The 12080-nt window shown below is 39.1% G+C and overlaps 1 protein-coding gene across 5 annotated transcripts in view; it reads left to right on the forward strand.

The window, feature by feature from the left end:
- The window catches only part of ikbkb (inhibitor of nuclear factor kappa B kinase subunit beta), a 94116-nt gene that overhangs the window by 46982 nt on the left and 35054 nt on the right, over window positions 1-12080 (forward strand). For all 5 annotated transcript variants that reach the window (XR_009062673.1, XM_057831073.1, XM_057831074.1 and 2 more), the window contains 7 exons: window positions 3897-3985; window positions 5368-5457; window positions 5537-5661; window positions 6367-6474; window positions 6914-7043; window positions 11390-11584; window positions 11666-11780. Coding sequence is in view for 4 of the 5 variants with exons in the window: in XM_057831073.1 (XP_057687056.1) it covers window positions 3897-3985; window positions 5368-5457; window positions 5537-5661; window positions 6367-6474; window positions 6914-7043; window positions 11390-11584; window positions 11666-11780 (852 nt within the window). In the remaining variant the exon portion in view is untranslated. The remainder of the gene's footprint in view (window positions 1-3896; window positions 3986-5367; window positions 5458-5536; window positions 5662-6366; window positions 6475-6913; window positions 7044-11389; window positions 11585-11665; window positions 11781-12080) is intronic.

The raw sequence follows: 12080 nt of genomic DNA on the forward strand, positions 1-12080 counted from the left end.
TCCTAAAAATCCTATTAAAACAAAAAATATATTTCCCTCCCCCACCCTTTTCTATTAAAAAAAAAAAGCTCTGAAGCAACGCGAAAGAGCCGCACGCGGCTCTTGAGCCGCAGGTTGCAGACCACCGTCATAGTCCTTCTTTTTCCTATTATTTGACCCTTAAAAGTGCTGCATTACCACAACAATAACAGTCCTTCTGTCAACGGACCCATTTCAAAGACTAGAGGGGAATTCTAATAGCCGTGTAAAGACTTTTACTAGATTCGGTGAGAAGGTTAATAGTTTTTTTTTTTCATTGTTCGTGAACTAAATTTCCACAAAAACGCACATCGAGGTACCATTAACTTAGCAAGGAGAGGTATGAGAGTCATTTTTCGAGTGTTCCAGAGCTTGCGAAATTTGGGGAAAAAAGTGCATTTATCAAAGTTTCGTCAGCCGTAATCGCATATATCCGTCAGCCGAAACAGTCTGATTGCACAGATAAAGTACACCTGCTGTTGACTTGATCCTGGTAAAACTTAATTTGGGGTTTTAATGGCCGAAATGAGCCACATTGAGGCAGCGTGATGAGCGTGAACCTGTCTGGCTTTTGGCGCCACCCATTATGGTTGTGTCAAGCATGTTTGGTTGAAAGTACAGTGATGAACCTACCGGCGTGTTGGCCACCCGACACGCCCTATAGGCGGGCAGAAGCACACTATTTTTGGGCACAAAGACGGAGGATTGGGGTGAAATGCACGTTGTCATGCAAAACATAACTTTGGAATTTTAACCCAAAACATTGCACTCTGAGGTGGACTGATATGCGCGAATTACCCTGAAATGCACAGATGTTCGAACAGTATAAGTGCTTTGGGAGACAGCCGTTTTGGTGAGTTCAATCATTTTATCTTTCACATTTAATTTTTTATATTTGTAATTTTATGTCATATATAAAATGAAAACACTGACTGACACTAACCAAAGATATTTTGCATTAAAGTATATACAATATTCCTTGAAAAATTTGAATATCAATTAAAAGTTGTTTTATTTTGGCAATTTAACATAACGATTAAACCAACAAAATTCAAGATGTCAATTTGCATGTCGTGGCTCATCTCAAGCAGTTCTTAGTAACTATTCCGATGCTTAAGATTTTTCAGCTTATTATAACCACAAACCTCAAAAAAAAAAAAAAGCTTCAGTTTTGTACACACTTTCCACATGTGTAATTCAAAACACCTGCAAAAGGTTCCTGAGCCTTTAAAAAGTCAGTTCAATACAGTAAAAAAGATGCTAGTACCGCAAAAATAAAATGGTAACTTCACACAGGATCTCAGAACTGTCAGAGGACATGCTAACCACTCTTCCTCCGTGCCTCCCTTTTTACAAGTTATTTGGGGAGAATTCATGTTTAATTCATTTCTACAAGTGTAAAGTAAAACTTGTTTCTAATGAGGCTTAAATTTGATGTAAGGTAAGCACATTGATCAACTCCTGTGTTAATAGGTATATTTAACATTTTAAATATATAATTTATGCATTTAAAAAATGGCACTAATAGCAAGTTTACTATTGACAGCATGCGATTAATCATGATTAAAAAATTTAATCACTTGACAGTAGGCCTGCACAATATATCGTGTGAACATCGCCATCGCAATGTGCGCATGTGCAATAGTCCCATCGCAGGAAATGCAAAAGTTTTTTTTTTTTTTTTTTTAACACATAAACTTTTGTTTTGCTTCCTAAAAGCAGCAAGTGTGCAGAGACGTGGCGTCCTGGATCCCTTTTATATATAAAAATCATCATCATTCATAGATGAACCCCTTTAACCTGGATTAAACGTTCTTATATGAATACAAAGTAGTCATGGTGAGTCAACCAAAGTCTTCCCAAACAGAGCAATTCAAGTCATCTGCTGAAGATTCTTCTAGTTTTAATATCGCAGTGTGTATATCACAAAGCCCCAAAAAGTCGGTGTCATTTTTTTTTCAATATCGTGCAACCCTACTTGACAGCACGATTGTTATTACAATATTTCAACATGGTAGGTCATGATATAAAGTGGCCGGTCTGTAGCGTGAAACTCCCAGGCTGAAAATGGGTCCCACTCCAGCCCTGGCAGCAGTAGATGTTGAATCCATTTGAACTAGGAGTCATCATGAAACATTGTAATGTCATTAAACTGAGAAAAGCCAAAATAAAGCTTAGTTTTTCCAACACACTTGGATGGCAAGAAGAGTTAGGAAAAATGTTAACCCTGGAGCCAATTATCTGTAACCCATCAAGCCTTAGTCTAATCAAAATATTATTCCAATTCCTTTGAACCTTGTTCTCTGGAGGGTTTGAAAATGAAAGTTGTATTTGGTGGTGAATTTTGTTGAAGGGATCCTCTATTTTCAAGACAAGTAATTCTTAAAAGATAAATGTTAGTATGAGTTATAATAATTTGATATTAAAACCCCTCTTAATGTTTTTGTTTTAATAAAGTTTGTAAAATTATTTTAAGTGATAGGTCGCCATTCTTGTTATGTCGCAGTGCGTGACGTCACCGGTCCCGTTGCCAAAATTCCAGCGTGTCACTCGTTAGCTTTCCCAACATGTCGTCAGTTCTACCCTTCCTATTTGAACCAGATCTGAAAAGTGAAGAGCAGGACAGCACTGTCGGTCGTTCACAAGACGAGCTTCAGGGAAAAATACCTGATAAGACAAAAGTTTGGCAAAACAGGTGATGCGAGAGAGTGCTGTTTGGAACTCCGGTTGGGAGCGAGAGTGAATGCTGTTCGGAACTCCGGTTTTATTAGCAGATATTCAAGGTAAGCATATTGCGTTTTCAAACTTATCCCAATATAATTATGTAGATTGTTAGCATCCAGAGCTGTCATGTGCTTTACATACAGTACAGGCCAAAGAGCACGTCTTGTGTAATCCATGTCTTGTACATTGTAACGCGTGGTAGCTAGGATACGTGTATAGAAGTACCAAAAAGGGGAGAAGCTTCCACTTATGCACATTTATTCACAAAAAATAATATTTCCACCTTGACCACTCTTCACTCGGGAGCTTAGCAGTACGCAAACACGCGTTCCCTGACGAACTCCAACATTGTTGTAAGGTCCACGTCAGAATCACTTTCGTCACTGTATTTGGGGAAAAATCCCACGAAGAATAGTCAGCATAAAAGACAGCAATAATAATCCAAATCCGCGTTTTTTTACTCACCCGAAGATCCAGGAATTAGACCTATCCCATGGCAATGTCGTAACCGCGATCAGGCCGTCGATTCCACAAAATAGACTAATCCGAAAAGCCGCTGTGGGACCGACGAATCAAAAAAATGGACAGATCCGAAACCAATACTGCAGATGTGATGGGACCGTCGGATCTAGAAAATAGACTGATCCCTTACTTGACTGAGGATCCAGAAAAAATGTTCAGGCGCCAGTTGTAACGCGTGGTGGGTAGGATACGTGCATACTGGGACCAAAAAGGGGGAGAAGCTTCCACTTATGCACATTTATTCACTAAAAATAATAATTCCACCTTGACCACTCACTTCACTCGCCTTGTTTCCATTTGACTGGAAATTGCATCCAAAAGCAGCACATCGTGGCATTTTACTTCGCGAGTTTAGGCAGCAATAAGCAATTGTTGAACACGCTACACATTTGGAAAGATCCCAATGACGTCATCACTGCGAGCCCGCAAACCATGGCGCCAATTAACGGTCAAAATATAGACTAAATATTATAAAATATTTCCATTGATTCAACATTTTATGTGTTTCTAACAACATATTTTATTTAGTACAAGAGAACAATTGTGGTTTATTAGAGCCTACATGTATTTAAGTTAGAGGATCACTTTAAATTGGTGTCATTTTGTTTTCTTTTTTTTTTTTTACCATTTAGCCTCTGCTCTGACCTACCTCCACAAGAAACGAATCATCCACCGAGATTTGAAACCCGAAAACATTGTACTGCAGCAGGGAGAGAAGCGGGTGAGTTCAAACGCCCTCCTTACTCATAACAAATACACCACGACTTCAGATTTTAGCCTTATGTTACAACAGGGGAAGACAAACTTTCAACAACAGTGTGATTAAGTATGACTTTATGACGGAAAACCAAATCCCGCAATTCATCCATGGTCTTGTAACGTTTGCTATTTATCTTTGTTTCTGGGCCTCTTTGGAAAAAGGTTACGTAATGATTCATTGCATGTTGTCGTCCGTCTGGTGGGGGTTATCTAATAGTTCAAACAAGATGGGAAAGTTTAGAGAACCAGTACCGATAGTTAAGTGGTCGTCCGGGGCCCCAAGTTGCCCTAGTCAATTTACTGACCCAGCAACTTTACCACATGTAGATACCAGCCATTTTTGGGGGCGCTCATGAGCCAAAGAGGAACATTTCCTGCTTATAATGTGTAAGCGAACAAATAGGCTTCCAGCCACTTGCGGGCAAAGACAAGTAATAGCAGCTGATTATTTCAAAGGTCATTCAAACTCACGGTTTCAAAACAAAACTAAAATTATCACATACCAACAAACTAAATAGCATAAACACCAATTAATGAAACAACTTGAACAGTAATGGCCAGTTCAATCACATGGCATCTTCAGTAGAAATTAAACTATTTGCCATCAAGTCAATATTACTCGAAAGCGCAGATTTCAAACTCTCAGTTTTTATTTGGCAACGATGTACCACAGAAACCGGAGATATGATCGTTTTAATTTCATGGTAGAAAATAGGCCTGCACAATACATGGTTTGAGCATCACCATCGCGATGTGCACATGCGCAATAATGCCATCACAGAATATGCGATTGTTTTTTTTTTGTTTTTTTTTGAACACGTTAACTTTTGTTTTGCTTCATAAAAGCAGCAAGTGTGCAGACACATGGCCTCCTGGATCCCTTTTATATACAGCATCTTCATCATTCACAGATAAACCTGCTTAGCCTGGATTAAACGGTAATACTGTATATGAATACAATGTGGTCATGGTGAGTCTTTCCAAACAGCTATTCAAGTCATCTGGGGAAAATTCTTCTCGTTTAAGATTGCAATATACAGTATATACTATATACAGTATCGCAAGCCCCTAAAAAGAGGCAATGTCAATGTTTTTTCCAGTATCGTTCAGCCCCTAAGGGAAATATGTTTCTCCACTAGCGGGCACTCATGCTCTTTGGCCGGATGATGTTTCATTTTTGTAGATTTTTGTAGTCGTAATTCGATGATTTCTTTGTATTCTTTTGGCCTAACATGGTCATGTAGTAGGTTATAGTACAGTATAAAAATAACAGATAATAGACGACACTGTTGAATAAAGGAGCACAACTAAACATGGCACTTTTATTTTCTTCTTCTGCTTCAGTTAATCCACAAGATCATCGACCTGGGCTATGCTAAGGAGCTTGACCAGAGCAGCCTTTGCACCTCCTTTGTAGGAACGCTACAGTATTTGGTCAGTCGAACACTTAGTATGTGTGCTATCACCATCGGGACCTGCTGAATGCCTCTGTGACCTTGATTTTGTCCTTCAGGCTCCCGAGCTGATTGAGAGGAAGAAGTACACAGTTGCTGTAGACTACTGGAGCTTTGGGACGCTGGTATTTGAGTGCATCACAGGATTTCGGCCCTTTTTGCCAACCTGGCAACCTGTTCTCTGGTAGTTTGACCTTTCTATTTGACTTTTTTTTTTTTTTTATAATTTACCTGTATTTACCTTGCGGTCTGATGAAATGTCACATGACAAGACAATTTTTCCAGTCTTCTCAACCTTTTCACCTGTTACGTGACTATTTTAACATATGAGGAACACATAAATAAACCAAAGTCTTCAACGTGAAGAATTGCAGGATATGAGGCTTGTGCCAACATCAATGATTCCTGTCCTACTCTGTTATGATGAATGAAAGATATAAAGCCTAAGGGCATGTTTGGTTGAGCAAAAAAAAAGAACAATATTCTCCTCTATTGTTCTAAGTCCCTGCATGAATTCATTTGGTGTTTTATTCCACTTTAAAATATTAACTAATTCCATGCCAGCTCATTTCAATTCCCCTGTATTGTCTTGATGTTCTGACTGATCATTCCAGGCCTACAAAATTATTGTGTTCTAGGCAATACAAGCAAACACAGTAAACCGACTTTAAAAGAGATGACTAATTTTTTTAAAGTTATACATGGCTCGAGTTTTAATTTCAGTAACTTTGTTGCCTGCATCACACTTTTGACTACCTACCCAACGCTTGCTCTTTCTATACCACTATGAGTGTACTCCGAGTGTTAGGTGACTTAACTTGTCCGACAATGCAACGTATAATCTATCTCTTTTCTCAAAATTCTAAGAATAGATTTTCTTTTTTTCGAGGCACAATAAACTACGGTTGAAGCAAGACAGTGACATTGTCGTCTACGAGGACCTCTCCGGAGTGGTCCGCTTCTCCAAACATCTTCCTCAGCCCAACAACCTCAATAGGTGATCCACATCACTGTAGAAAACACAACCTTAAGTCTTTAAAGGTCAGATGACTATTTTTGATCATTAAATCAAAAAACGTAACCCGATAAAGAGCTGGTGTCCACAAATGTGGACATCACATTTTGGGCCATGGAGGCCGCATATTAATATTAGGTATACAAGTGTGGCCTAAATGACACAAAATGGGATGTCCACATATTGTCACCTTTTTAAACTAATTAAAAAACTAAATATTAAAATTGTTCGTAAATCTAAAACACACACAGGATTTCAACTTTTGTGTTTCCTGAAAAAATGACAGGCATTTAAAAAAAAAAAAAAGCCATCGATATGTGGACGTCAGGTCTGAATTATAATTATATGCTGTATCTATATAATTAATCATTATTCTGAGAGTCATATTGGTCTCACGTGTCATGTGGCGTGTATGTGAAAGCCTTTTAGCAGAGAAGATGGAGAAGTGGCTGCGGCTGATGCTCAAGTGGTCTCCGCAAGAAAGGGGCAAAGAACCGGACGCCACGCCGAGCAACTGCTTCTCCCAGCTGGATCTTATCTTACAGCTAAAAGTGAGATCAGTCACATTTTTGGTGTCTTTTTGTTTTATAACCTCTACCAAGTGGATTTGAGAATACAGTGGTACCTCTACATACGATCACTTCGACACACGATCTTTTCGACATCCGACGTAAAATTTGAGCCGCCATTTGTTTCTACATCCGACGAGTTGCTCGAAATACGACGACATGACAGCACTGCAAACGAACCCACGGTGGATTTTCTTATGTGAGAAATCAACACAGTTTTCAAAAAAAGTTGATACAGTTGGAGAAACAAGGAAAAAAGTGATGCTTACCTTTGAAATGAAGATGCAAGTTATAGAAAAATATGAGCTTGGGGTGCGCGTCCCTGAACTGGCTCAACAATACAGCTCCATGATCCTCTTATGACCACCGTTCGCCACTATTTATAAGTTAAGGTGACAATTATTACTGTGGTAACATTGCCAAGGAAATCGCCAGCTTTGTCACGTTTTTATCATTTATTTAAGAACTTATCCAACACAAAACGCTCATTGTCTTAAGCAGTTGACTGCTCTCAGGAAAACGAAAGTATTATCTCTACCGCACCGACCTATCTCACTGGAGACGTCACCTTCGCGGTGCGTTCAGGGACAGTAAAAAGTGTCCGCCATATTAGAATCCGATTCGTTACATTATTTTCAGGAATAATTATTAATTCTTCTTCTTCTTCTTATATTATTCTGAATTATTTATTTATAACTTATTTGTTTTTCTATGTTTAATTGCCATTTGTAACAGTGCCAGCAGTATTTATTAAGAATTTAGTGTATGTTTTTAGGCTTTGGAACGAATTAATGGAATTATAATGTATTCCTATGGGAAAATCCTGCTCGACATACGACCATTTCGACTTACAAACAAGGTCCTGGAACGAATTAAATTCGTATGTAGAGGTACCACTGTAATTATCATTAAGCGATGTATCGTGATACTAAACGTCACACATTGCATTCAGGGGCTCTGTAAGTCACTCACAGCTGGGGGTGCTGAAGATCTTTTGTTAAGTTTTTCCCATCCAAAAACAGCTGATTTGGTCTAAATTTTTCATACTCGCACGTTTTCTCCATACAAGCCATGCACAATGGCAGTACACGCTGTACATGCTGGACAGTTTACGTACTACTACTAGGCTACTACAAAGACAGTGTTCCATTTCACCTACAGTTTTTGTGTTGGAAATAAACGCGTCCGTGTATTATAATGCAAATCCCCACAGCTAGGCTGTGTAATGACACATGAACACATTTGAAAACTAAAATGTCCAATCAGCCTCAGTTTAAGACCCCCTTTTCACAACACTAAAATAGTTGCACACGATTATCTAACATCTGCATGGCGGCAGCTCAACAGCTAACTTTTCCTTGCGGGGCACTATTATAAAACGATCATCATAATTATCTTCATTTTTGACCTAAAATGGAATTTTCAAAAATTTTGCTGTTTTTGTAAACAAAAAAAATTGCTAATTTGTTTTGCCCCATGTTAACATCTCCTCTGTGAAGAGTTAACTTTTCCGTTCCAATAGCGCCTTATTTAACCGGACGCAAGCATTTGTCAGTTGGTGACGATGTTATTAACAAAAAAAAAAAATCAACATATACAGTACAGTACATTATTTAATCCCTAAAGTTAAATATGCTATTGTTTCAGTAGTTTTTATTTATTCATTTATTTTTAAACACCCACCCAAAAAAATCTAGCAAGCCACTTTTGTTTTCTCCCCAACACCAGGGGTTGCAGCAGCACCCTCCGCACCCTAATTCCCACGCCACTGATTGATTTGTAAAAATTGGATCGCAATGAATAGACTAGTCACACTAGCACATTATTTCAGCAATATAGCCCTTTAATATTTTATTCAAATTGCTTTACTGACCTAGCAATATTACTATGCTTCCACCCACTTCATCGACAATGAGATGCAAAAGCAGGTCATTAAATCAACTGTCATTCAAACTCACGATTTCAAAACAATATTAAACAACAAACTAAATAACATAGCTAGCAATTCATGAAACAACAGGAACAGTAATGGAGGAAGTAATTAGTACAGAACATAGCGCCACATTGCATGCTGGCAGGCATGAGGCACAGTAGCAATATGTTGTACGACAACAGTGGCGGCAGCAGAGGTTGTTCTTCTCTCGCAATGGAATTGAGAGATTACATTGAGCTGTGATTGCTTCCTGAAGCAATGAAGTTTTGCAGCTAATTGAAAGCTTCATGGTGGATCATTTGCTCTATGGCGCTATTAAGTTGTCTTGAAGCCCAAGAGGCCATCAGTGTTGAGAATTCTATGGCTATTTGTGTAAGAAAATAGGAGTCTGCTTGTGTTACTAGATGAAGAAAATTCAACATGTGCTATAAGGATAATTTGTTATTAATTTGTTTAGAAATAATAGCTTTTACACTGTGTTTGGCTTTAAACAGTTTCTACAACATGTGAGATGATGGTTGATCACCATTGCATTTTGCAGCCGCTTAATACTGTAGTCTGTACTGCATTTGCATGTGCAACTGAAACAAAAAGAAAGTTTTAATTACATAGTATTTAACATTTTTTATTAGAGGTGTGCAAAATTTCCGATTCTTAGATTATTCGCGATTCGGCCGTGGAAGATTCGACAACGATTCACAAACATCCAAATTCCGATTATTGAAATATGCGAAGTAAAGCGGAAGTACACAACACTCAGCGCGCCGCGCGGTCTTCGGGACAGAACGGAGCGAGAGTAGCTAAACATCATGCTTCCCATTACCCGGCCCCTCGGGTAATGCCAGTGCTCAACTCACGGCTCTAGCTCAACTCATGCAACGAGATAAAAAAACACAACAACATACCTGACTGCTGCCGAAAAGCTGCTACAAAGTACATCCATATAATGTTACGGTGGATATCATTTATATAGGACTAGATGCAATATTGATTTGGTAGTGTTAGCAGCACATCTACAAAAAGCTAGATGCGGGCATTAAAAACGGCCGCCATCTTAAAACAGTACACTTCCCTGCAAGGCTGTTGTGGCGAACCTTCCAAGCAAACCTAATTAACTTTTTATCTAAAATACTCCTAAATCGGTAAAATATTGACTTGAATCTATCTTTAAAATAGTTTTAAAACTTTCACATGTCGAAAGTAGACAAAAGGGAAATTATGGAATAACGGGAGCAATTTTAACAAATTTAACGTTTGATTCACAACATTAAATTAATTGAATGTAGTTTAAAGCTGCTGATACAGAATGGGGACTGGAGTTTTTTATTTAATGTTATTTTTGTATATTTGTTTACTGCTATATGTTAACTTGATACTGAAATAGTAGTGTGGTTTAGCCTGAGAGTATTTTTGAACAATTTTGGAACTAATGTACAAAACATAAAAAAAAAAAGAGAGAAAAAAAGGAGGGGGGTGCATCAATAATCGTTTTATAATCGAATCGGAGCCTCTGAATCGTAATCGTAATCGAATCGTTAGGTGACCAAAGATTCCAGCTCTATTTTTTTTATTGTATCGTGACATTGGCATATTGAGGTGCATCATATCGTGTGTTAAGTATATCGTTCCATCTTTACCGCCAAGGAGGTTATGTCTTTATTTGTTTGCAGCTTTTATAAGGTGATTTGAGGTAATGATGTTCCTTTTAAAGTTTGCTGGCCATTCACACAAGGGTGACATCTAGACCAGGCGTGGAAAATGTACAGCCCGTGGGCCGGTAGCGCTCTGCCTGGGATTCCAATCCGGCCCACGTGGTTTTCCTGCCTGACAGGCACATTATAGCTCATTCAAACATTACACATCAAATGCTTTAATTTTGACATGGTGCCGTAAAACCCTAGATTTGTGATTTGTATGATCGAGTGCGTACACTACTGGACTTGGCTCACTTTCGTGTCCGCAGTTACGTTGGTTATTTCACCCCCTCCCAGTCAAAATGGACTGGATGTCAAGCGTTGCCAACGGTAGCCAATGAGTTAACAAGGAAGTGACCCAAAAATGCCCCAAAACCAACCGAAAATGACACCAAATCACCAGGAAGTTGTTAGGGTCTGCAAATGCGGAAACAAGGTTTGAACTCAAGACAGACAACAACCGAGGGATGCGTTCAAGGGTTTATTAAATACAACCAAAAATACACATGATCGCGGAAAAGGGGGAATAACAAAATGGGTCCGTTACAATAGTTCAATGGGGATCAAATAACACTAACCTAAGCGGTGGGCAGAGAGCCAATAAGACAACAAAAATAAACACACTCAAATACTTGCACAAGGTAGAGGATCTCAAAACAAGGGCGGCCAATGAACAAGCTTCAATTGTTTATTCTCCTCAGATGGTTCACGTTTTGAACATGACCACCGCCAAGATCCTGAGGTATGCGGTCGATGAAGACGAGACAGTGGCCAAGCTGCAGAGGAGAATCGAAGAAGAGACGAGCATCCCTGTGGCCAAGCAGGAGTTGCTACTGGAAGCCGGTTTAGCCTTGGAGCCCCACAGCTCGGCCACGCACTGTGCCATCGATTACGCCGTAATGAGAACACAACATGCAGTTTTTTTTTAGAATCTTCAATGGCAGCGTATGATGATACTTTGTGTGCCACATTTGTAGGAGATAGATGGCCGGCGGACAGACTTCCCTCTGGTCTTCCTGTTTGATCGCTCATCTTGTAATTATGAGCCCCCGTTGACTCCTCGCCCTCTCCCTGAAAACATATGCTTCATCCGTGAGTGTGCTGTATCTTTCCTTATCTCGAAATTAAATCATTTTATATCTTAGTATATTGACTTTTCATTGGAAGTCGCAAAGTGGTACAACTATGATGCAGTTTTACCACTAACACTTATCTTGAATATTGGCGCAAAAGCTTTTCAGTCGGTCAGGTCATGGTAATCGGCAAAGGTGGACTGGCCTGTTCTTTATCTTAACTCATTTGCTGCCAATTGCCATTGACTGCAAAAGATGTCCAACCCCATATAGATATACGTAGGTACCTCTACTTACGAACGTCTCTACATACGGAATT

The sequence above is a fragment of the Corythoichthys intestinalis genome, chromosome 3, assembly GCF_030265065.1.
Source record: "Corythoichthys intestinalis isolate RoL2023-P3 chromosome 3, ASM3026506v1, whole genome shotgun sequence".
Classification (NCBI taxonomy): Eukaryota; Metazoa; Chordata; class Actinopteri; order Syngnathiformes; family Syngnathidae; genus Corythoichthys; species Corythoichthys intestinalis.